We start from the raw sequence: 23998 nt of genomic DNA, 5'->3' as shown, positions 1-23998 counted from the left end.
AACATTGCATTATAGAGTTCAGAAAATTACTGCATTACAAGCTTTTTAAAACTTGATTTGTCATTATGTCTTAAAGTTTGTAAGGTTACCTTGATTCAGAACTTAAGGGCCTGTTATGGCCAGGTGGTTAGGACACTTAACCTGTAATTTGAGGGCCATGGATTTGAATTCCTGCCACACCAAACATGCTCATCCTTTCAACCATGGGAGGGGGATTTTTATGTTAGTCAGTTCTACTATTTGTTGAAAAGAGTAGTACAAGAGTTGAAGGTGGATGGTGATGACCAGCTGCCTTTCCTCTAGTCTTACATCACTAAATTAGGGATAAGTAGCATGGATAGCTTAACACAAACAATTCAGATCTTAGGAAAGGTTTTTTTTTCCTAGAAATGCTGTTGACTGCCAAGTATTTCAGCTGCTACAATACAACTCTTATGCTTCTTCGTTTTTTGACTTTTTTCGTGACGCCATTTTGGATTAAAAGTAAAACAATTTGTATGTAGGTCAAATGCGTGTATAGTGCTGTCATCTAGCGTTGAAGTTATGTATTATTGAGAACGAATTAACTCGTCCGTGACATGTGTTACTGATCGGCTTGGTCGAGTTATCTCATCTACAGCACTGAAAAAGTTAAACAAATTTGAGAAGCATATGTCATAATCTGTTCTTTTCAGCTAACTGTAGGTTATTATATCTATTTGTGATTTTTTCTCCCAAGGCATTTTCAAATTGTAGAATTTATTTCCGTGTGTTTAACAGGTTCTACAAATTGTATACTAACAAAACAAAACAAGAAAACTCCCATGTGTGAAATTATAATGAAAATAAGTAGTTTTTGTCTTGTCATCTCGTTTAAATGAATTGTAATCAAAGTGTGTTTTAAATGTATGAATAATTCAAAACTTATTAAAAACATAACTTTAAATCTATAAAATACAAAATTTCTTCAGACAAGAACTTGTTTTGTTTTAATAGGTGGCACTGATAATCATCTGTTACTTGTTGATCTGCGGCCAAAGGGCTTAGATGGAGCTCGGGTTGAGAGCGTTATGAATGTATCAAATATCACGGCTAATAAAAACACTTGTCCTGGAGATAAATCAGCTCTTGTGCCTGGTGGGCTAAGATTGGGTATGTAAACTGAATTATTTTAATTGTTAAAAATCCAAATCATGTATATCTTTTGGTATTAATAGTTTTGATTTTCAAATTGAAAAAATGGTTTTCTGGGGATTGTTTTTAGTAATTTATATTTGTTTACATTAACCCTCACTTCAGGTATTCTTTACTTTTTGTTTCTGTTAGAGCAATTAGAATAGCATAAAATCTCAGCTAATAATCCACATTTCAATAGCATATAGGCTTTAAGTTATTAATTCTATAAGACAATATTTCAAAACATCCTGAATTTCTTCTAGTGTAACACAGGACACATTTTTTCTTAGCATATCATCATTTCTGTTTTATCCACAATCCCTTAAAGTATGAAATTAAAAGTAAATTAATCTCTACAAAATTGTCATTGCTCAGATAAACATCTATTATGGTCTTCAATTTTGTTTCATTACAGTACTATCAACTAGAAATTGAGACCCCTTTTATCACATCCTCTCTTTTATAATTTAATAGTTCTCTTACGTTTAATTATGTATTACTTATAACCAATAGAAACTCAAGGTTTTCATTCATCAAATGTTAGTTTCACTCAGAATACCAACATTATTTCCATGAGAAAGTTAATAACTAGCTTAAATGGATTTCTAAGGACTTTTATCACACAATTAGAAAGCCAGAAAAATGTTGAGAGGTAAGGGAATTTGTCTGTTTTTTTGCATGTTACTAGTCTATGTTGTTTGCTGCATTATTTAATTAAATAAAAATTAAGTGCAATACAATGAGTAATTTAAAAAAATTAGGATTAACTCTCTTTGACAATTGAGAGCAAGTCAGGAAAATTGGTTAAATATTTTCTTGTTTAGTCTTTGTGTATTTATGAAAGTAACTATAATGTAAAAATAGGTATCTTTGTAGTGTAGATAATATTAGATTAAGTAAAATCAATAATAATTATAATATAATAAAAATGTTTCATGACACACACGCAAAACCAGCTTCTAGTGGCATGTGGGTAATGTAATTCAATAGCATAATGTAAGCTGCATGTGCCATGAGTGATTTACAACTTATAATGGCACAGATGGTAGTTAGGTACAGTTTAAAAGGTAATAAAGCAATATTTAATCATAAATAGATGTATCCTGTAATAAATGTAGTTTCCTAGGATAAATGAACATAGTTTCATATTACAACGTCTTTATAGAAAGAAAACAAAGGGTAGTTTTAGATTTATTTTGATTTTTTGGTGGTTATGAGGTTGGTCAAGTTGATTAATTGCATTTTAAGATAGGGTAGAGAAAATAACAAACTCTAAAATGTTTAATGAGAAAAAGATTGTTTGAAATGCTCTTGGGTCTTAGAGATTACACAAAAGAAATTTGAGAGAATTATTTATAATTCTACTAATAAATATATTTGCACTTAAAATGGACTATTCAAAATAAATACTCTATATTCATGGACAAATCTTTATTTTATTAAAAATATTTTGCTTAAAATTATTCTATTTTTTTTTTTATGCGAAAGACTTGTAATATTAACTGAAACACTGCCAAATTTTGTGAAGATGTACACATTATATTGAAAGTTTAGAAGTATTAAATCTATAAAGACTAAAGTACGAAGAGGTTGTGTGGTCAGTCATATTGACAGAGTTAATGGAGTTTTCAGTTATTTTATTAGCTTTAATTAACTTGCATATTTTGATTTGAACTAAGAAGGAAAAATAAAAAGTAATGCTACTTGACTAATATTTTGAATTGATTGAGTGTTGTTAAAAACTCATATAATTAATGAACTAAATAAATCTTATTTTTTTGTTAATTGAAATAAAACTTAAGTGCTTATTATAGGAACACCATGACTTAAAATTTGGTTGATTTCATTTGTAAAAAGTTATTGATACAATCTGAAAACAGTAATATTTAGTACAATATAGTGATTGTATCAATACAATTTATCCTTGTTAACTGAATTTTGTTCTTAGCATTTTTTTGCCAACCAATTTCTCATTAAAAAATAAACTGCAATGTATTCTACATTCATATTTTATTTATTATACCTATTATTTATTCTTTACACTTAAGAGGACTGTTTTGTACTGCTAGCTTAATATATTAATAAGCTCAAGGTGTGTAAGAGAATGTACATATAGTTAGAATGATCCATTAAATAAAGGTTGGTGATACAATGATATAATATAAGTATCATATTATGAAGCCATGATATGACTGTATTGATACATCATCTGATATAATACGATTTATGCATCTTCACGAAATTGTTAACTTTCAGTAAACATTATAATTTGTATAGAAAAAAAAAATCAGAATTTTTAATGATGTATTGAATCATTTTTTAGCAAAAATACAGGAAAATTATATTCAGTACTACACATTGTCTTCATTTATTTTGCCAAAAACATTATAGTAGCATCACAACTTAATAAAACAAAATCCATACAGATATCAACTTTTTTATTTTACTTCTCTTGCCAGCTGCCATTCAGTTGAACAAACTGGAGAATTTTAAAAAGAACTGAAGTGTGTGAAGTATTCAAATAAGACAGTGTTAGTAATATAGATAATAAACTACAGACAAGACTTCACTCTTTGTAACAAACTGTTGGAAAAATTTCCATTGCTAGATATATATTGTATCATGGCATCAGTATCTTGGTTTGTATCATATCAACTACTGTGAGATAAGCAGACCTAGTATTAACCAAGCTACACGATTTAATAAGTTAATGCCATTTCTTGTCATTGTAGGTAGCTTGTTTTGATCAGATGATATTGCTAACTGTGCAGATAGAATTTAAAAGAAAAGATTCAGAGAAAACTAGTTGGGTATATACAGATATATCATAATTAAGATGCAACTGGTTGAAATAACATTTGAAAAAATGACTTATTGGGGCAGTTTATTGACTTAACAGTATCGGAAGAAATCTTGGACTTACCAAATCGCTTACAATATCACATTATAAAGTAGATGATTTTTGTAATTTCATTATACAGACGTATAAAATGAGAGTTCATAACAAATAAATTTAATGGAATGTTGAAAACCAAAAATCTGTATCATAACATTTTATATACCTTCGTACCACGCTTATAAATTCTGTCAGATAACATTTTATTCATTATTATACGAAAATACTGCATTTACTTATAACGAGCTTTTAAGGTATTTTAGCTTATGTATTTTACATTTTCTTATAGGAAAATACTGTTTATCACTAAGGTCCAGCACAACCTGGTGGTTAAGGTGCTTGTCTCACAACCTGAGGGTTGTGAATTTGAATCACCATCACTAAATATGCTGGTCCTGTATCATTAATAACTAGGCTAGCCACATGAATGTAATGATTTTCAACTTACAAAAATAATGGCCGACTCCATATTAGTGTGGATTAAATTTGTAATGGAAAAACAAACCTGAATGTTTTTTATTATTCTCAACCTAAAATGAAAAATAATATTCATAAAGGTGTGAAGAAAAAACATGTAGGAAATTACCTTCTGTGCTTGCATTGCTTATTTGTAACAGAACAATCAAAATAATTCTGTTATTGAAAAGGTAATTTATTTATAAGTACTTTACAATGCACACTCTTGGACATGCTTGTTACCAGTTTAGCAGCAAGTGAAATTAGTTATAGCAATAAAGTGTTGCAATAAATATTAAAGGGAAAAAAATAACTTCTAATTGTACTTTTAGTTGTGATCCGATCAAGAAATACATGAACTTTGAGAATGCATATATTTTTAAAAACAGTTTTGTAGTTGAATATATTGTACATTATGTGCATTAAAGAAAAGATATTTAAAAATATGTTTGGCATTTACATCTAAAGCCTGTTTACCAATAATGTGTAAAGTACATAAGCTGGCAGACTTTGAATTCTAGGCCTGGCATGGTCAGGTGGTTAGGGCACTTGACTCATAAATTGAGGGTTTATGGTTTCAATCTCCATCACACCAAAGATGCTGGCCCTTTCAGCTGTGGGGCATTATAATATGACGGTCAATCCTACTATTCATTGGTAAAAGAGTAGCTCAAGAGTTGGTGGTGGGTGGTAATGACTAGTTGCCTTCCCTCCAGCTTGCACTGCTAAATTATGGATGGCTAGTGCTGATAGCCCTTGTGTAGTTGTAAGGAAGTAGTTAAAAATTATTTCTCTATAATAAGGTGTAAAATGTATGTGAAACTCTGACTTCACTTCTGTGTATTCAGGAGCACCTGCTCTCACATCTAGACAGTTCAAAGAGAAAGAGTTTGAAAAAGTTGTTGAGTTCATAGATCGTGCAGTTCAAATAGCTTTAGAAGCCAAAGGAAAATCAGGTATGTCTATTATGTATGTGTAATAGGAATATGGGATTCGTTTTTATTACCCTCAAATATGATACACATAAGTGAACAGTGAAAACATTTTTGTCATCAGTTTTCACAACATTTTCATTTTTTTTTTTTCAAACCAATGGAAAACATAAGTTTTAAGTACTTCTAAAGAGGATCTATCTTGTTCATGAATTATTGTATAAGGAGTAGAAAACGTATAATAGTAATTTAATATTCAGACAATAATATATTTTCCTAGTGATTGAAATAAATATTTTTCTGTAAAAAAATGAAGTTTTAAGTTTTAAAGTTGAAATTTCAAGAAATTGAAATAATTTTTTATTTCAGGTAAAACTGTTAAAGATTTCAAAGAGTTCATTGCTTCTGATGAAGGTATAAAGGCACATATTGCTGCATTAAAAAATGATGTGGAGAAATTTGCTTCTCAGTATCCATTACCAGGATATGAAGACCATTAAACGCAGTTTTGGAACCTTAACAGGAAATAAAGAAGAAATAAGATATCTGAATAATGTTGTTTTTAAATCTTTCCTTGCTGGGATATGATGTTACACTGGGTTTAAATTTTTAATTAGTAAATACTATTAACTTACAAATGTTGTCAATCTGAAACACAGACATATTTCAAATACACAAAATCTTTTTTATCCAACGTACATTTGATTTTTATTTTTTTGTCAACTTATGACTTATAATACAAAGTGAGTCACATAGCAATTTCTGGAGCTATTATGCAATACATGCATAATAGATAAACCGACAGCTTGATATTTATATTGTAAGTGGGCTACTTTGTTAAACGAAATGGTGCAATAAATAGTTTGAAGTGTTAAAATTAATATAAGTAATTACTATTTATCTCATCTTATTTTGTACATAAAAATTATCTATAGTCTACTTATAATAATGTATCTAACCTATTCAAAAAATGTAACAATACTTATCCTTTGAGTGACAGTAAAGTATGATCCTGGCATTCTTTGTTGGTCTTTCCTCAGGCTTGAGTTACAAAACAAAAGTTATGTTTAAAAAAGTGAACTGACAAGACAGTTACTTTAGTAAAATTAATAAACATGTAGAGAAAACTCATGAAGATAACTCACCTTTCCATGTTATACAAGTAATGGAATACTGTAACTAAATAACAACAAAACGTCTGACATGGGATCAAGCAACTTGAAGTGCTATAACAAATTTTAATTTCTGGTAGACCTAGGAAGGAATAAAGTTCTATAGTAAATGATGAAAAGAAGTAAAATAATTCCAGGTTTCAGATGACATTTAGAGACAATGAAATTATAACAAAAAAAACATGTGGACAGTTGAATTTCAGTTCTTGACATAACCAGGTTTAAAAATTCATTATCTTTAAACTCTCTTTAGCTACAAATGAGCATCATTGTTCTTTGTATTTGGGAAATCTATTTATTTTCACTATCTGAAAAGGAGGCCAATAATAAAGTAATGGCTAAAGTTTTGATGTTTTATAATTATTTCATCCAAAACAAATATTAATTAGTAAGACTTAGATTAAGAGTGTTAAATTTTAACATTTAAGAGGTAATTTTGTTATGGAGGACATTTGTGGAGATATGTCAAATAATTTTCTGAAATTTGATGTTGCACATGTTTTTGTAGTAATACCCTTCATGCTTAGGCTAGAAAGGGTTAATTTATAAGAAAAGCAAAAACAATCTCTCTTCAATTCAAGAGAAAACTAAATTTATATATTTTAAGAGTTTTCTTCAAAATATCAAAGCATGTGATAAAACTTGGTTTTGCAGAAGGTCTATGAAAAAAACTAATGTAAAAAGACATCTTAGATAATCATAAGTAAAGGATTCAGAATGATTACAAGACAATCTGATTGTAATCAAACAAGTAAGCTGATCAATTCTTAAATGTAAACCCTCAACATAGTATTTTATATCAGTTAAGTTCAATGAATTTATATACATAAAAGGTAATTATACTTTTGTGTTAAAATTTAAATTCCATATAAAAAGAATTGTGTATGATATATATGTATGTATGTATATTATAACCAAAACCAAGCAGAAACAAAAATAAAAATGCACTGATTGAAAGGATTCTTGGGTACAAGCTATAATGTGAGATATAAAATGTACCCTAGGTTTTAGAGGTGACTGTGGAAGTAGGACCCACATTGCAGTGGGGATATACAGTCTGTCAGTCGTAACCTCCATTGACCAGTCTTGCATAACAAAATAAAGCAATAGCAATATAAATTAAAATAATAGAAATTAGGAGAGTAAAATGTGGGTGCTCTAGCCCACAATGTCCAACATCTATATTACCCAAAGTAAAGAAGAAAAAGTAAAAATTAATTGAAAATAAAAATATGGTATTACCATTTGTGGTAAATAAATTAGATAAACTTTTGAAGTTAGTGTTCCAGCCCCATTATGGTAGAGAGGCACTAATTGGTAGCATCACCTATGTGGTTAATTTATAATGAATTATGTGCAAAAAAGAAATTCATTAAAAATTAACCACATAAGTGACAAAGTATTGTAAATTTTTACATTTTTGTCGCTGACAGTTTTTCTAAATTATGTTGGGAGAAAACAATCAATTTTAAGGTTTTATATTAACATTTTTGTTTAGTTTTCAATATTAAACATAGTTGTATGTGGATATATCTAGCTATTCTTCTGTTGTGTTATTGTAGTATAGTAACCTACTATTTTATTCTATTACAGAATTATTTGATTTGAATTTTATCCACGCATTGCATAATAGTAACATATGGTTTTGAGTTACAGACATACCCTGGTATTGTAAGTGTACTATGTCATTTATAGACAGCCTGATGTTACAAAAATTTAATATTTGAATTTTAATCACACCCTGTTTCTGCAGATTTGATAGGAAACCAGGAATGAATGAATGACTATACATTAGGGAAGTACAGTTACCAATTATTTTATTTTATATAAACATTTCATAAGATTTTAAGGTTAGTAAACACAAGGTTAAACAGATTGGGAGAAAATAGTCTGTGGGACTATATATGTTTTATTTCAAAAATTGAAACTTTTACATTGGATAATTAATGCATCTTTTTTAGATGTCTTTAATTCCAATTTTTTAAAAGTTAAGCAAAAGAATTTTGCTTAGAAACAAAATGCCAATTAGCCAAAAGGTTAGTTCTTGAAGAATGGACCCTTCAGAAGTAAAGAGAACTGTAGATTGTAGTAATTAATATGCCTTCAGAAACTTTAGTGCTGTTGATTCACATAATTGGGTTTATTAAAAGAGTAAACTGAGTAAACTAAACTGAGAATTTATATTTTATACCAAAATTTTAGCTTTCATTTTGTGAATATCTTGGGTAACAAAATTCATAGATGCATAATGTATTTATTGAGATGGATGTTCTAACAATGTTGTTTAATATTTTAGATTGTTTTCTCAAAGTTCTGTAATCCATTAATTGTGTAAATGATAATATAATTTCATTGATTGTGAAAGTTAACATTTTCCTTATCCAAAAATGAATTTCCAATGATACCTCATTACACAGATTTGTTTATTTCTTCGTGTGTTCATACATATTGCCATAAAGATTCCCCTTGTGAAAACTTCCAACTAATTTTGTGTGTGAATGTGCCACTGCATGATAATGTCTTTGCAGCAGAATTCTTCACTAGTAGGAGTGCAATGAATCTCCATGCACAGTGACTCCCCATTCATGAATTCTTATTCTTTGAAAAGGTAATGAAGAAAATGTGCATCGGAAAGTGGGGAGGATGAGAGGAACTATGTGAAGAGGTATCTGTCAGAAATACATTTTCAGTTGAGGAAAATATTAACTTCTGAAATAAATACTCACATTCTCACACGTATAAGTAGGATCTCACATTGAGATGGTGAAGGGACCATTGAAAAGATTACCTAGATGAGTCCCATTCAGAAGTCATCTAAAGAAAGACTGTGGAGTGCGATATTAAATGGTAGGAGCTCTGCAGGGGTACACCCATGAAAAACTTATTTCGTGCATGTATAGGAGGATGGGAAATGCAAAGAAGTCAGATATGTGTTAGAAGAAGTTAGGAAAAAGTGGTTGTGGGAAGCTTCAGTTTGTGATTTCATGGAATTAGGGACTCCCACCAAATATTTCTGGACTAAGACAGTGCAGAATCAAGGCCTTAGGTAAAGGTGGAAGGGAAACTGACTTGAGATAGGAGGTCATCTCTTCTCACCTAGTTTATTTGTTGTTGACATGTGAAGAGGTACCATAGAAAGGTAATAAGAAAGGTATACAGATGAGAAAATTGAGCATTAGAAGGGAAATGGATGATAAAGAATCTGTTATCCCCTTCTCCCCTGACATTATATTCAAATTCTTTAATTAATTAATGCATTATATTTATTATCATATATCTAAATATTTTTTTAGGGAATTTAATTAAAAGGTGCTAAAATTTTTTAAATATTTCTAATGGTACCAAAAACTGGTTAGTAAACAAGTTTTCTTGTATGTAGGCTTGCCATGGCCAGGTGGTTAAGGCACTCGAGTTAACCTGAGGTTCACAGGTTCGAATCCCTGTCACACCAAACATGCTTACCCTTTCAGCCGTGGGGATGTTATAATGTGACAGTCGATCCAACTATTCATTGGTAAAAGAGTAGCCCAAAAGTTGGCAGTGGGTGGTGATAACCAGCTGCCTTCCCTCTAGTCTTACACTGTTAAATTCGGGACAGCTAGTGCAGATAGCCCTCAAGTAGCTTTATGTGAAATTCAAAATAAACCACACAATCTTATGTACATAAGATGTGACCATGAAAGAAAAATAATTTAATATTCTAATGTGAATTAACAAGTAACTCTTATTTTCTTGAATCAGACAAGGGGTATAAGATAAACCTTTTTTAGGATTTACTTGTGCTGCTTTTAGAAGAGAACATAAAATTTCATGTTTATGTGATTCTACCTATGTAATCATCTGAGTATTACTTTAAATATGTTTGTTGTACAATAACAAATACAGTAAATAGTTCTCTAACAAACAAAATTGTATTTTTAGTTTCATCTGGTAGTACAGTAAGAGTTAAACGTTTTGTGCTGACATCACAAAATATATGTTGTGAAATCTACATGTTTTAGTGAATCAGTTGGTAAGCATCCCCAGTGACTCAGCAGTTAGCCTGAGAGCTTATCATTGCTTAAAAATCTGGTTTTGTTATCCATGGTGGGCATGCAAGGGGTAGCCCATTATGTAGCTTTGTGTTTGGTCAAGAGAAAAAAAAATCATTTAATCAGGGATTTCTGAGATAACAATTATTTTATGGTAGTTTTAGTGAATATAATGTGAAATTTGATTTTATGAATTTTAAATTATGTTGAAAATAAATGAATTTAGGATTTTCCAATGCACTTGTAATGAAATTGTAAATAATTTTTGCATATTCTTTTATGTAAAAAATTATGAATCTTAATAAATGATGTCTGTATACATTTACTATTAATTAAAATCCATTATGATTTACAGTTTCTTATGGCAAGTATTAAAATGGTTGAAATTTGATTTTGTCATATGTAGCACATACTATACTCAAATTTATAAACTAATTAATTTTAGATACTTGGTAATGTTTTATAAAACCAGTTATAACTGTCTTGTTTTTGTTATTGTACTGAAGTTGGAGATAATTTTTAAAGATGCAATTTGTCAAATTTATGGATTTCTAAAGACAAAAAACTGCTTTAAACTTCATCTTTTAATAGCATGTCTTTACCTGTTTACATTAAAAAATTATTAACTGTAGTTACTGTTTTGAGTAATTTTTTGTTTCCACCTATATTTGTATTATTGGGCAAATTCAAATTTAGCAAATATTAAATAACTTAAGATATTTAATCCAAGTAACTGAATCTCAATAACAGTTTATATGTACTGAATCCATTGTGCACTTATAACTTTAATAAACTTCAAATTTGATATGGAATAAACTGTTGCCATTTTCAGCAGTATGGAAACATTTTAAACAAGTAGCAATCTTTTTGCAAAATAACTGGTTTTTGCTTCTTTGTTTCTTACTTAGGAAAGTCTTATTGTATATTTATTATTTTTCAGTATAATACTGTTCTTATTCACCTTTTGAAGTTTAGTATTTGTAGGTATCAAAGTGGTTAGTTTCTGAAACATACAGTAAGAGTATGAAATTCAGTGGCATCAAGACAACTTTACAGTTGGGAGAGTTGAGGGTTGTAAACTAGATTTTACCAACTTAAGCTTAGTGTTGATGATTCTTAAAACATCTACAAATATATAAAAGAACACTGATTGTTATTGATGAAAATAATTTCATTATACTATGAAGCTTCAACAATGAACAGAATGTCTTTGTAAAAGAAACCTTAGTTAATAATAATGATAAAAAACATTAAACCTTCATTGAACTAAATATTCCTTAAAAGTTAAAGCTTGTTACCTGATTCTAGTTGAATTTTCAAAATTCTCAATATCAAGTAACAAGAAACATTTTTGATAAAATTTGAGCTATAATAGGTTGAAGTAAAAACAATACAATGATAAATAACAATCCAGTACAAAATTTTGTCTAAACAGTTTTGCACTGTGGTAGAATTTTAAAGGTTTTAAAGCATGGTAGGTAACCATGCAATGTAAAGCTTCTTGGGATAGTTTTGCATTTGATAAACCATATGATGTACCATTTAATAAGTTTTCTGTTTTTGATTGTGTTTTCCAAAAACCTGAAAGTCCATAATTTACCAAATTTCTACTGGTTAATGAAACTAAAAACTGGGTGCTTGACTGAAGAAAACATTCTTCATTTAAAGCATTAAGGAAAATGTTAATGTAGTTTCATGTGTCTTTTTGGAACTACTCTTACATAGGTTAGGTGGAAGAAGATAAAAGCTCATAACTGTTCATTTCTATCATTAGCCTTCTGCCCTCAGCATTAAACAGTATTTTGTGTTACTGTCTGTTTTATTGCCCTGTATTGTGACCACAGTTTCCATATTTTTATATGAAGTGCTGATATGAAAATCAGATGTAGAAAGTTTGAATCTGTTAGAAGTATTTTCTCCACTGATAAGTGGAAGATTATTTAGCTATTTTTTGTTACCAATATGTTTTTGCTTGTTAGTTTATAGATTAACAAAACATTCATACCTGATGTTTATGTGAATTAAGTACATATATCTTTCTACAGGTTGTTTTCTTTGTAGAACTCTTTAGATATTATATTATAATCCTAAAAGAATATAAACAATTTTTTTGTTGTTGGTAGAATGCTGATCATATTTTTCTGTATGTAGTCTAGTTTGTTAGTTATTTCTGTCGAGTTCTCTGACGTTTACGTTTCAAAATTGCATTTTTGTTCATTTTGTAAAGTGAAATTTCTAGATGTTATTTTATAATTTCTTTTTTGTTAAAACACTTTGCTTCTGATTGTATGTTTTTGCAACATCATAAGGTGATATTCCCAGTGCCTTCTAACTGTAAACAATTAGTATTTTCTTTGGTACAGTAATAAATATTGAGCTCTAGAACTTAGTTGTGGCTGAGGTGTGTTTTATAGATTTTCTTATGTAGGTATGCACTCATAAAAATAAAAGGTATTGCTTAATATATGAAAATGTAATTTTGTTGATTTTTTTTCTCCAATTGGATATTTAAATGACTTTTGTACACAACTATACTCAAGTAGATCTTGAAATATCATCTTGGTACAATCTCATATTTTTTGGTGAATAATCTTTTGCTGTTTTATTTTCACAGTGAAAGTAGACATATTTATTGAATTTGAATAGTAGATCAGAAATTGATAATCACTTTCTTTTCTTCATGGGAAAGATGACCAAAGAAGCTGGATTTTGTCATACTCCAGTATTATGCTTGATTAATAACTGGATTAATCAATTATTTTTGAATTAGCTAGTGCTAAAGAGTTATTGATTTAGATAACTAAATCAATAGTTATCCCCCCCCCCAATAGCACAGTGATATGTTTGCAGACTTAATGCTAGAAATTTGGTTTGGACACGAGTGGTGGGCAGAACACAGATAGATAGATCCTTGTGCTTAATTACAAATGGAAACTAGATTAACAATTTTAGGTCTAACAGTCAAGACACTTAATTTGAGACCTGCATGTTGTGGGATTGAATTCTGTTATAACACTCTCATGGCTGAGAATGTTTAATGTTTCAGTCAATCCCACTATTCAATGGTAAAAAGTAGCCCAAAAGTTGGCGGAAGGTGGTATTGATTTATTTTCCTTCTAGTCTATCACTTCAGAATTAGGGATGACTGGTGCATATAATCTTTGAGCAGTTTTGCACAAAATTCAACAAAACACAGCAGTACATACCTGTTAAGTATTGCAGTGACAGCAGTAATATTTTTACACTCTTAGTCTCATTTCATGTGGTTTTTAAAACTGATAGTTGTCTACAGTAGGGAGGAGGCAGGATTGTTGAAAGTTTGTCAAGATGTAGGATCTAAGATAGAAATTACCATTCCTTGTAGAAGTTGGTTATTGTGAAAACTGCAGTATTGGATAGTAATAATGCATGTTCATGGCCATCAGATTTGGCACAAAAAGACAATGGGGGAAATATTTCCAGTTAACACACGACCCAGAATCTTTTATAGTGTATCACTCAAGGCTAACATCTCTTCTAGGTAAAGTGCAGAAACTGACAAAACTGATAAGATATTACCAATGATTTATAAAAATAAATGTTTACTTATCAACCTACTCAAATTAAATTGTTTTAAAAAAAGAAAAGAAATAAAGTTGCAAAAATTAAGTATCGTGGTGGGATGGCAGCACCAAAAAGTACAGAAAAAGGGTAGAGATGAATACACAAACCATACATAAATCATTACAAAAGTAGCCAGATCTTTCCAAGAATAACTTTTTATCTTCAACTAAATGTTTGAATAAAAGCATTTAAACTTAACATTGCCATACAGTCTTACAGTGGCTAATAACCTTTGGCTTGTAAGATTGACTCAGTTCTTACTGGCTACTTATGAAGGGATATTTGTATAATTTTGTGTGTATTCATTCATATATTGTTTCTGTATTTTTTAACACTGCCATCCATACATAATACTTAATCTTTGCAAAATTATTGTTTATTGCTTATGCAGTATATGATGTTGATGTGAACTCTAAATGACTACTGACATTAGTTACTAATGCTTGTAACTAAGTATTTAATAGTGGTTATTTTGTATTTTTTGCAGTTTGTGATGTATCACTTCAGTGTGGAATGCAATCATCAGGAGAAAGTAGAACATGATACTAATGTAGTATGTGTAAGATCACAGTGTTGATGAGATCCTAAGGTATCTTTGGTCTCTCCTCTGAAAGTCATTTATGAACCTTTCAGCTAGTTGCAGGGTAAAGGTAATTCATCTGCAAAAAGAATGCTGGTCTGTTGCTTATATTATTGACACCATTGCTAATGAGCTCTCTTGTGCTTGCTTTGAGCAGAATGCAACTTAACAGGCACCTGGTATATTGGCCAGCCTGGTGAAGTCTGTTTTTAGTCATTTTTATATTGAGACAGCATCCACAGATTCAGTTCTAGCAAAGGCACCTTAAACTGGAATCAACACTTAGCATTGGTTTCCTTGTTTTGAATGATGACCTGCTTAACAGATATTCAAGCAGTTGCTCCATTGGTTTGTGAGGCATTCAAGTTCTGCTGATTTTCATCTGTCTATGGCACTTCATTGATCATAGCATTCAGATGCATTCTTTAGAAGTCTAGCTAAGGTTAATGAACATGTGGGCCATTTCAAAATGACAACTGAGAGAAGATAACAAGAAAAACATGCACACAGAGTGAATGACAAGTCATATATTTCTGATTACATGGCTGATCCTCAGAACTTCACTTACATAACAGTAAACCATGAGGGGTAACTGACATTATTTTATTACTAATGGTTTTGCCCATAGCATGTATAAATTACAGTTATTATTTTAATTCTCTTTAGAAGTATAAGATATGCAATTACACATTTTTAACCTAAAATCATGAATCAATCATATACAAATGGCCACTGATTCATGACGATTATTAACCCTATCATGTAAGTTAAGGATTTGACCTTTTGCTTTGAAAAATGCACTGAATCTCCTAAAATGTTTTGTTGATGAAATGTCTTCACAAAGCAAGGTTACTTTTGGTCAGAGGAATTCAATTTTGTTCTGGATTTGCAATGTAAGAACAGTTTTCAACATGTTCTCATGACATATAGAATACTGTGCACATATCAAGTAAAACTACCATCAACAAATCTTCTTCAACAGTTCCTGATAACTTTCACTGGTTGAGGTATGAACAGTCACATCTGAGTCTTTGTCAATCACTAAAAGATCAAATAAAATGAAAGTTGATATATTTTGTGAAGAACAAAGTATCTTGCTCTGTCTACTCTGCCTTGCAGTTTTTTTGTCCTTTCATGATTAAATTCAAATATTATTCGATGGCTTCTCTTTTGAATTACTTTAACTTCAGGAATTCCATTGTGACTACATACACAACTTTCACATTTTAGACAAACACGACTTTTCACCAAAATCTTGACATAACCTGAGGAAGGACTCATTTTTAAATAGAGGTTTCTCTGCAGAATAAATCAATAAGTACAGAAGTTGCAGTTCAAAAGCTTTAAGTTATTCTTCAAAGGCAACTTTCATGTTTATCATTTGTATATTGTTGTGATGACCAAGACAGCCACTTGAATAACCAATTCCATATTTTAGGGTTAAGTAAGCAAAAACAAACAAAAGGATGAATTGTAGCATTTTATAATGTTAATATTATATAATTTTTGTCTAGAACTGATGGAAATTTAAGCTGAAAATTCAGCATGATATAGAAGGAAGGGGAATAAAAAAACTGGGTAAAAATGAGTCAAATAACAAGAACCTGATACTATGATAGGAAAATATACCACAGATTCAATTTTATTCCAAAACCAAAGTACTTCAGATTTCAAAACTATCATGTAATACAGCTCAAAATGTATGTGATCTCAGGAATTGGTGGGTGCTACTGGCCAACTGTCTTCTTTCTTAGTCTGTCACTTCAAAAATAGACAGCCACTGCAGGTAGCCCTCAAGTAGCTTTGTACAAAATTCAACACGACAGAAAAATCTGCAAAATATGTGTATGCTTATGTCTGAAGAGGGGCAAAGTGAGTTGCGTCACAAGAAACACCCAAAATCAAAGTTCAATAAATTAACAACTGCCAGCTATACAATAAAACATAATCAGGAAGGATGGAAAAGGGCAGCAACCTCACCCACACAGTTAAAATACCAGCAAAGAAGTGAACTGCGGACAATGGTAATTTGCTAGTATGTCACAAAATGACTTCTTTAGAGACAGTTTATCTTTGAATAGAAAGTTACACAGATATATGTTAAACATTCTGAAAGTGATTTTTCCACTATTAAATTTAATGCTTGGAAAATCAGTAAAAGATGAAACCAAATGGGCAGGAAATTTAGAAACACTGAATTCTTGAATTTTAAGAGCATGAACTTTAAGATTTTCAAAAGTACTTCTATTCAAAGAAGCCAATGGAAAGGCATTTTTAATTAAATACTTTTGTTAATGTTTATTACTTTATGAAATTGGTTGTTTAAAGTAGTTATATATGCATTATGAATTAAAATACTGATTATATTTTATTTGTGGCAGTAAATATAACAGTAGACTGTAAAGGCAGATTCATCGTAATGAATGACATCTAGATCCAAAAATAAAAGATTTTTTTTTTTTCTTAACAGTGAACGTATATTTCTATGCTGAGAATTTAAATGATCTTAAAGTTTTTACATAGCCTTGTTCTCTGAATATGATAAGCATCATAAATGTGTCTTTTATAGACCGTTTTAAACCGAGATACACGATTTCAACCAATTAACTTCATGATACAACAGAGATAAATTTACTGAGATTAGCACATAGTCTATAGTTACATTATGAATTAGATCATATATTTTATTCTCTGCTGTGCACTGCAGTTTCACTTATCCAAGGCATCTTACAATGGTAATGTGTAAATAATATCTATGGGGTTTATGGAGTCTAACTTTATTTCTTTGGTTTGCTGATCCAAGCTATGCTGATAAACTTTAGATAAGAGAAACTACAGTCCATAGCAAAAGGTACAGCCAATCAAGGAATACATTAGGCCTCTGTGTCACAGATATACTTTGGTGAAAAAGAAATCTGTAACACCTATATATATATTGCAATAACCTACTATTATTTCAAGTCTTAACATTTTGTTTCAAATAAACATGATGTAGCTCAACTGCTGTCTTAATACTAAGAATTTGAAAACATTCTAATCAAATAGTTTGGTGTTTGTCTTATTTGGCAATTCATTATTTAGGAATATTTTTCTGTGCTACCTTATATTGTTTCCTTATACCTTGTTAAAAACTAAAATATTAAATTAAAACAATGTCATTTGTCTTCAATAATATACCCAATGAGGTGGAAATCTGTGAGAAAATCATTCCCTCTTCATCCTTTCATGAAGGATACTTGAAATTTATCACTTTGAAGGTTAAAAACAACACTCAGATCTGTTACACACTGAAATGAAATACTATTAATTTTGAATATTTTCCATGTACTATTACACCATTTTATGAAACTATAATATAAAATTAACAGAAAAGTCACTTAGTTCTGTACTCTGCATTTGTTTCTGATATTAGCATAAACTGTCCAAAAGTTTCAGCTAATAAAAATAGTCAACTTTTGCTGTAAATTATTTGACTGTTGTAATAAGGTAGTAGTGCCTGATTTTTAGAATGCATGTAAGGAGCAAAACATGCTCTTACAGCAACAGGACATATGGATTCATGAACTACTAGGTTAGGCCTAGCCCAGCATATAAATAGCATGCTAGTGTTAATTAAACAGTTATTAATATACACTTAAATATACTATTTAGAAAAACAACTGAATATTGGCAATGTTTTGTTAGAGTTGTTTACTATTTACTTCAACCAAGAGTATTTTAATACATAAAACCTATGCTTTGAGATATAATGGTTTTAATTGTATTTGGTTGTTCAGCACAAAGCTACACAATAGTGTATCTCTATGCTCTGTTCACCATAGATATCATAACTTGAATTGTAGTATAGTAAGCCTGCAGACCTAATGCTGAGCTTCTGAAGGACATTTTCATTGGGAGCTGACATTACAAAGTACAAGTTAAGAAATGATAAAGATCAAAATGATACTGTATTTGAAAGATAATATGGCTGTTAAACATCAGTACATGACTAAAAGTAATTCTTTTATCACAAGTAACTTATCAAAATATCAATATAGAAATTTCTGGCACTCAACTGGACTGTGTATCATCAAAAGAAACTTAATATGCAGAATTATGCAGTTCAGAAAGCTGTTAAGTTCTCACTTTGTAAATTAAAGTTTCATTCAGCCAATTTTAATCATACATTGTGCACTTGATGTTTTCTTATATATCAGGTGTAACAGATATAAAAGTTAAAAATATATTGAAGGTGGACAGAAAATATTCATGACATTTCAAAAATATATAATGCATAACAATCAAAAGACTTTGTTTAGTGCAGTAAGGCTAATGATTTATACAAATGATTTATTGTTATGCCTCAGTTTAATTATTTTTTATTTAATAATGTACACTTACAGCCAAGGTACATCCAAAGTCATTATTCTGAGCAATGTAAGATGATAATACAGAAAAACTATGCCATAAAATTATATATATGTATAAAGTCAATTGCATAAAAATTTGATGTGTTATTTCAACAATGACACAAAACTTCAGTATTTAAAATACAAAACATTATCTGGTTTGTTAAGAAAAGACAAGTTAATTTTGTTTTTTAACAGTATAAAGGGAGTTCATGTAAGTGACACTGAAATAACTTATTGTTATTATTGCTGATCTATGTATCTATTCATTAGGATATTCACAATGAATATTGGGGGACATTATAAATGTGTAGCAATTACTAATATAGATTTGATTTTAGCTGTCACTCTGTAGAAAAAATAACTTGACATTTCAAAGCAAAAAAAATCTTTGTTCTTTTAAATGTTGTGTAAAAAGTATTAAGGAATTTGAACATTATTAGAAAACAAATTTTCAGGTATATACAAAGTTCCAGTTAATGCTAAATATTTAAAATCTTCTTTCTAGTACAGTGTAAAATATAACTGGTTTAAAGTTCAAACCCTGATGTTTCAGTTTAAGTTACTGTACCAACTTACACTTCAAGATCAGATAAATAGTTATGGTTTTGATGTTAAAGTAACAAAATGTAAAATTATCTGCCCAAAACTACACAAAACATATTGTAGAAAAATTATAAAATTTACATGATATGAACGTTTATTTTTTGGAATGTGTCACACTGTATACAATTTAATAAAGTATATTTTCATTTCACATTAAATATCTGTAATTACACACCTATTTTGAAGTTTGCAACTGCAAAAAAGTTTTAAGTGACTTGAACTTCAACAAAATCAATTTTGTTTCCCAACTAACATAAATTCATTGTATAATACTGAAGTTCACAAAAAAAAAAAAAATCACACAGTGTTCCTTTCTGCCATTACTAAACAGAAAAAATTATTCTGCAATTCTAATAACTGTTGTAACATTACAATACTTAATTCATACATTTAATGAGAACATGTATATGTGCAAGCTATTGAACTTTTCTCCAGTGGCAGTGTTGAACAACCCAACAGATAAAATGTATAAAAAATCTAAATTTTCTGTTTAACAGAGCAGCTGAAATTGATATGAAAACACATGACAACATACCAGGCCAATCAAAAAATGGGTATATAGAAGGGATACTTTCATTTATAGATTGTATGTAAGAAACCATCTTTCGATGTAATTTATGAATGTACACATATCTCTAGCATATTTTATTCTGATGAGTATATCTAGATTTAAAAATTGTCTACTAATTAAAGTCCAGCACAATACATGGAAACACTAGTTGTGAATGCTGCCATATAAGTATTATAAACATTTTATCACATGATGTATACTTCTATAACTTTGTATTTCTCTATACATAAAACAACAGGGAGATAAAGGTGTCTGCATATGTTCAAAACTAGCCCTTCTGATGCCTTCCAAGAGACTTAAAAAAAAAAAAAAAAAACTCAACTTTTAAGTTTTCAAAGGTTTTGATAATCAGGTACAAACAAGCAGAAGATTAATGATTTATATATTTTCTTATCCTTCCAAGAAACTGTAATAATGATTGGTGTCTGGAATGCTGATATACTTTCTTTCTTAGTTTGAATAACAAAGTCAAAAGGTACTCAAAACTTTATTAATTGTTCTCTCAGAACTTGTAGCAGCTCTTAACAATACACATATATATACTCTTAAGATCTGATTCAAGTTTTTTTTTAAATAGCACCTCTTATTAGCACCTACAGCACTGTTTAATATTCCATATTTTTTAAAATAAGTGATTAATCCTAAAAGTCCATAATAGGTAGACCATTTATTAGCTATGTTAGGCCCAGAATATGAGATAAAGATAATCTAGCATGTTTCAATGAACATACTACCAGCACCATTGTGCTTCCTTCAATATAAAAGAGAACATTAACAGTAAAGTAATCTAAGCAATGTTATAATGTTATTGTACCTAATATTACATATAATATTCAATCATTTTTAAGTATAATCAAGTATAAAAAAATTTCATAACTTTGAAAGCTTACAGATCATTTTATTTCTTCACACACAATATTGTGTAATTTATAAAACACAACACGTTCTCATCATAAAGAAACAGAGGTATCATTAGTATAAAAACTATAACAGTATATTTACACCTCAATCCTAATTGCACAACAAGATGTTAGTTTAATGTTGTTTTGGTATTAATGTTAAAAACATTATATACTTAGTTCTAGTTATATAAATCACTATGCCCATTCTTGCTCGCATCTCAAACAAGGGTATGTAATCAACTTTGACCATTAAAAAAAACCCTGAAAGCACATACAATACACTTTATGGAGACACCAAATGAGATATTAAAGCTTCTTAATAATAAATGTAAAACTCTAAGAATAAAGTGAAAAAAAATGATACATGCAATCCAGTAAATATTCAGGTCTATGTAACTTGTTTAGAAATCTGATAATGTGCTACAAATTTTTTTTCTTTGTAATTTGTAATTAGCTTCACAAGTATGACTTATTTACAAGATCTCCAAACGTTATGGTCTAACACAACAAAGATTGGCTAAAGGTAATGTTCTAATTTACATTAGTTAATAAATTACTGGAAATTTAGCAAACTTGTAAACTGAAACACTGATTTAATTAGATTACTTCAAACATATGGAATGGATCTTTTAGTGAAAAGTCTAATTATGACTGAATTTTATATTCTATAGTTTTACTTTGTTACCAATAAGAAACAAAAATTCCTTCACTTTCACTCAGTAAGCACGTTCTCACTGTTACTGAGGTTTACACACAAAGATATTGTGAAGAACATGTCCAGTATATATATTTATACACCACCTGAATATACTACTTGAACAGCATATTATTTAAACTTATTTTGAAACTAATATCGTTTTTTCTTCCATATTTTGTAAGTAATTTTAATGACTATTCACGTCTGAGAAAGATGGAAAATGTTTTTAGATAGAGAAATACAAAGTTTCACAGCTTTATATATTATACTTAAGTGTATAAGAAATCTTTTTTTGGTAATGTTCAGTGCTGAAATTTGAAGCAGTGATACCCATGTAAATAGCATTTTAAACTAAATGCTTCTGGATAAGAAGACGCAATGCTCTGTTGGGTGTTAAGTGAGTATGACTTAATCTTTTGTTGGACATAGGACTTGTGTCTTTTCCACTATTCAGCCACTCAATAATTGCTGCTCTTTCATAACTATATCCATCTGAAATATGTTTACAAGTAAATGTCAGTGAACAGTAATTTAGAAGCTGTTAATATCATCACAGGTTAACTTTCATATAATGATCACTTTTTCTTGCAAAGTTTTTAACAGAAATATATTTTACTGTGATTAATAAAATAATGGCAGGGGTAAAATATTTTAAATATACAAGTAATGTTAACAAAAAATATATTTTAAAACTAATCATTAAACTTGCATAGATATTTAATATGTTACATGTTGTTACTGTGAACAAGTGAAAAATTTTAGTCAATTAAAACCTATGTATATAAATGAGGTACAGGAATTTAATAGTTTGAACTCTTTCAACAGTCTACTTGGTTTAGTGAAAAACTACTACAGTCAAGTTACATTTCGGCTATACAAAATAACATTAGACTACATTCAACATCTATAGAGAAGGGATTAATAAAAGTAGTGCATGTATTTTACTCCACTGTATTTAAGGTATATTTTCTACAAAGTTTAATCTTGAAAGTTTGTTATGCTTTCATGTTATAACATAACATTTTGGGACAATATGATACCTAACGGTCTATTTTAGCTGTCCCACCCTCTAAAATAAACTTTTAATAAGTTTTTAAAAAATCTTAAGACCAGTCTTTATTACTCAGATGCTTATCAAGCTTTTCTTTAAACTCTTACTGTCTTCACAACATCCAAGGCAACTCATTCAAAAGGCAACCACTATGTAGAAAAATAAAACTGTCTTAGCTGAAAATGACTCTTATCCTGTCAATATTTATATTCATGTTCCCTAGTCCTACGATAATTCACCATTAAGTGTGAAAAAATACAATACATCAACACTATTAATTTCCTTTACAGTCTTCAGCAGCTCAATCAGATCCCTTTTAATTTTTGTTTCAAGAGAAAACAATTTGAGAGATTTCACATTCTCCTTGTATGACAACTCCTCCATTCCAGACACCATTCTAGCAACCCTCCTCTAAACCCTTTCCAACAATTCAATGTCCTACTTACAATAAGGAACCCAAAATGATAACTATTTTAGGCTTAAATTCAATAATTCTTTACATACAACCTGAAATCATATTTCCCTTAATATTTGGATGACCTAAGAGACTGACCAACCAGAACACCAAGATCCTTTTTTTTCTTAACACCATTTAGGTTATTCCCATCAGAATTATACTTATAATTCAAATTATGAAAACAAACATACATTTATCTTGAATTTATTAGAATTAGACCCCATCTGCCCTTTATTTGTCCAACTCATTAAATTATCTAAATCCTTTGGTAAAGTAACAGTATCATCTTCATTGCCAGTAACACACAAGACCTTGATATCATCATCAAATTTATGTGATTTATTGACTCAAGATGTGGAATCATACAATAATGAAGCTCTTGCTTATACGTATGATATTGGAAAAACTTTTTAGTACACAATGTGATACCTCCAACGTTGCAAAACTTTTATCCTTTTAGACTTGCTTTGTTTGTTTTGTTTTTTTGAATTTCGCACAAAG

At 29.7% G+C, this 23998-nt stretch overlaps 2 protein-coding genes across 8 annotated transcripts in view; one reads left to right on the top strand and one right to left on the bottom strand.

The window, feature by feature from the left end:
- The window catches only part of LOC143237304 (serine hydroxymethyltransferase, mitochondrial-like), a 42931-nt gene extending 29817 nt beyond the window's left edge, over nt 1–13114 (top strand). The window contains exons 10-12 of the mRNA XM_076476398.1: nt 976–1131; nt 5356–5463; nt 5809–13114. Of these exons, the coding sequence (XP_076332513.1) occupies nt 976–1131; nt 5356–5463; nt 5809–5939 (395 nt within the window). The 3' untranslated portion in view covers nt 5940–13114. The remainder of the gene's footprint in view (nt 1–975; nt 1132–5355; nt 5464–5808) is intronic.
- Nucleotides 13115–19153: 6039 nt separating this feature from the next.
- The window catches only part of LOC143237303 (WD repeat, SAM and U-box domain-containing protein 1-like), a 42138-nt gene continuing 37293 nt past the window's right edge, over nt 19154–23998 (bottom strand). For all 7 annotated transcript variants that reach the window (XM_076476390.1, XM_076476395.1, XM_076476393.1 and 4 more), the window contains one exon: nt 19154–22481. In XM_076476390.1, coding sequence (XP_076332505.1) covers nt 22336–22481 — 146 coding nt within the window. In that variant the 3' untranslated portion in view covers nt 19154–22335. The remainder of the gene's footprint in view (nt 22482–23998) is intronic.

This window comes from Tachypleus tridentatus, chromosome 13 (assembly GCF_004210375.1).
Source record: "Tachypleus tridentatus isolate NWPU-2018 chromosome 13, ASM421037v1, whole genome shotgun sequence".
NCBI lineage: Eukaryota > Metazoa > Arthropoda > Merostomata > Xiphosura > Limulidae > Tachypleus > Tachypleus tridentatus.
This window is presented reverse-complemented; position numbering and strand designations above follow the sequence as displayed.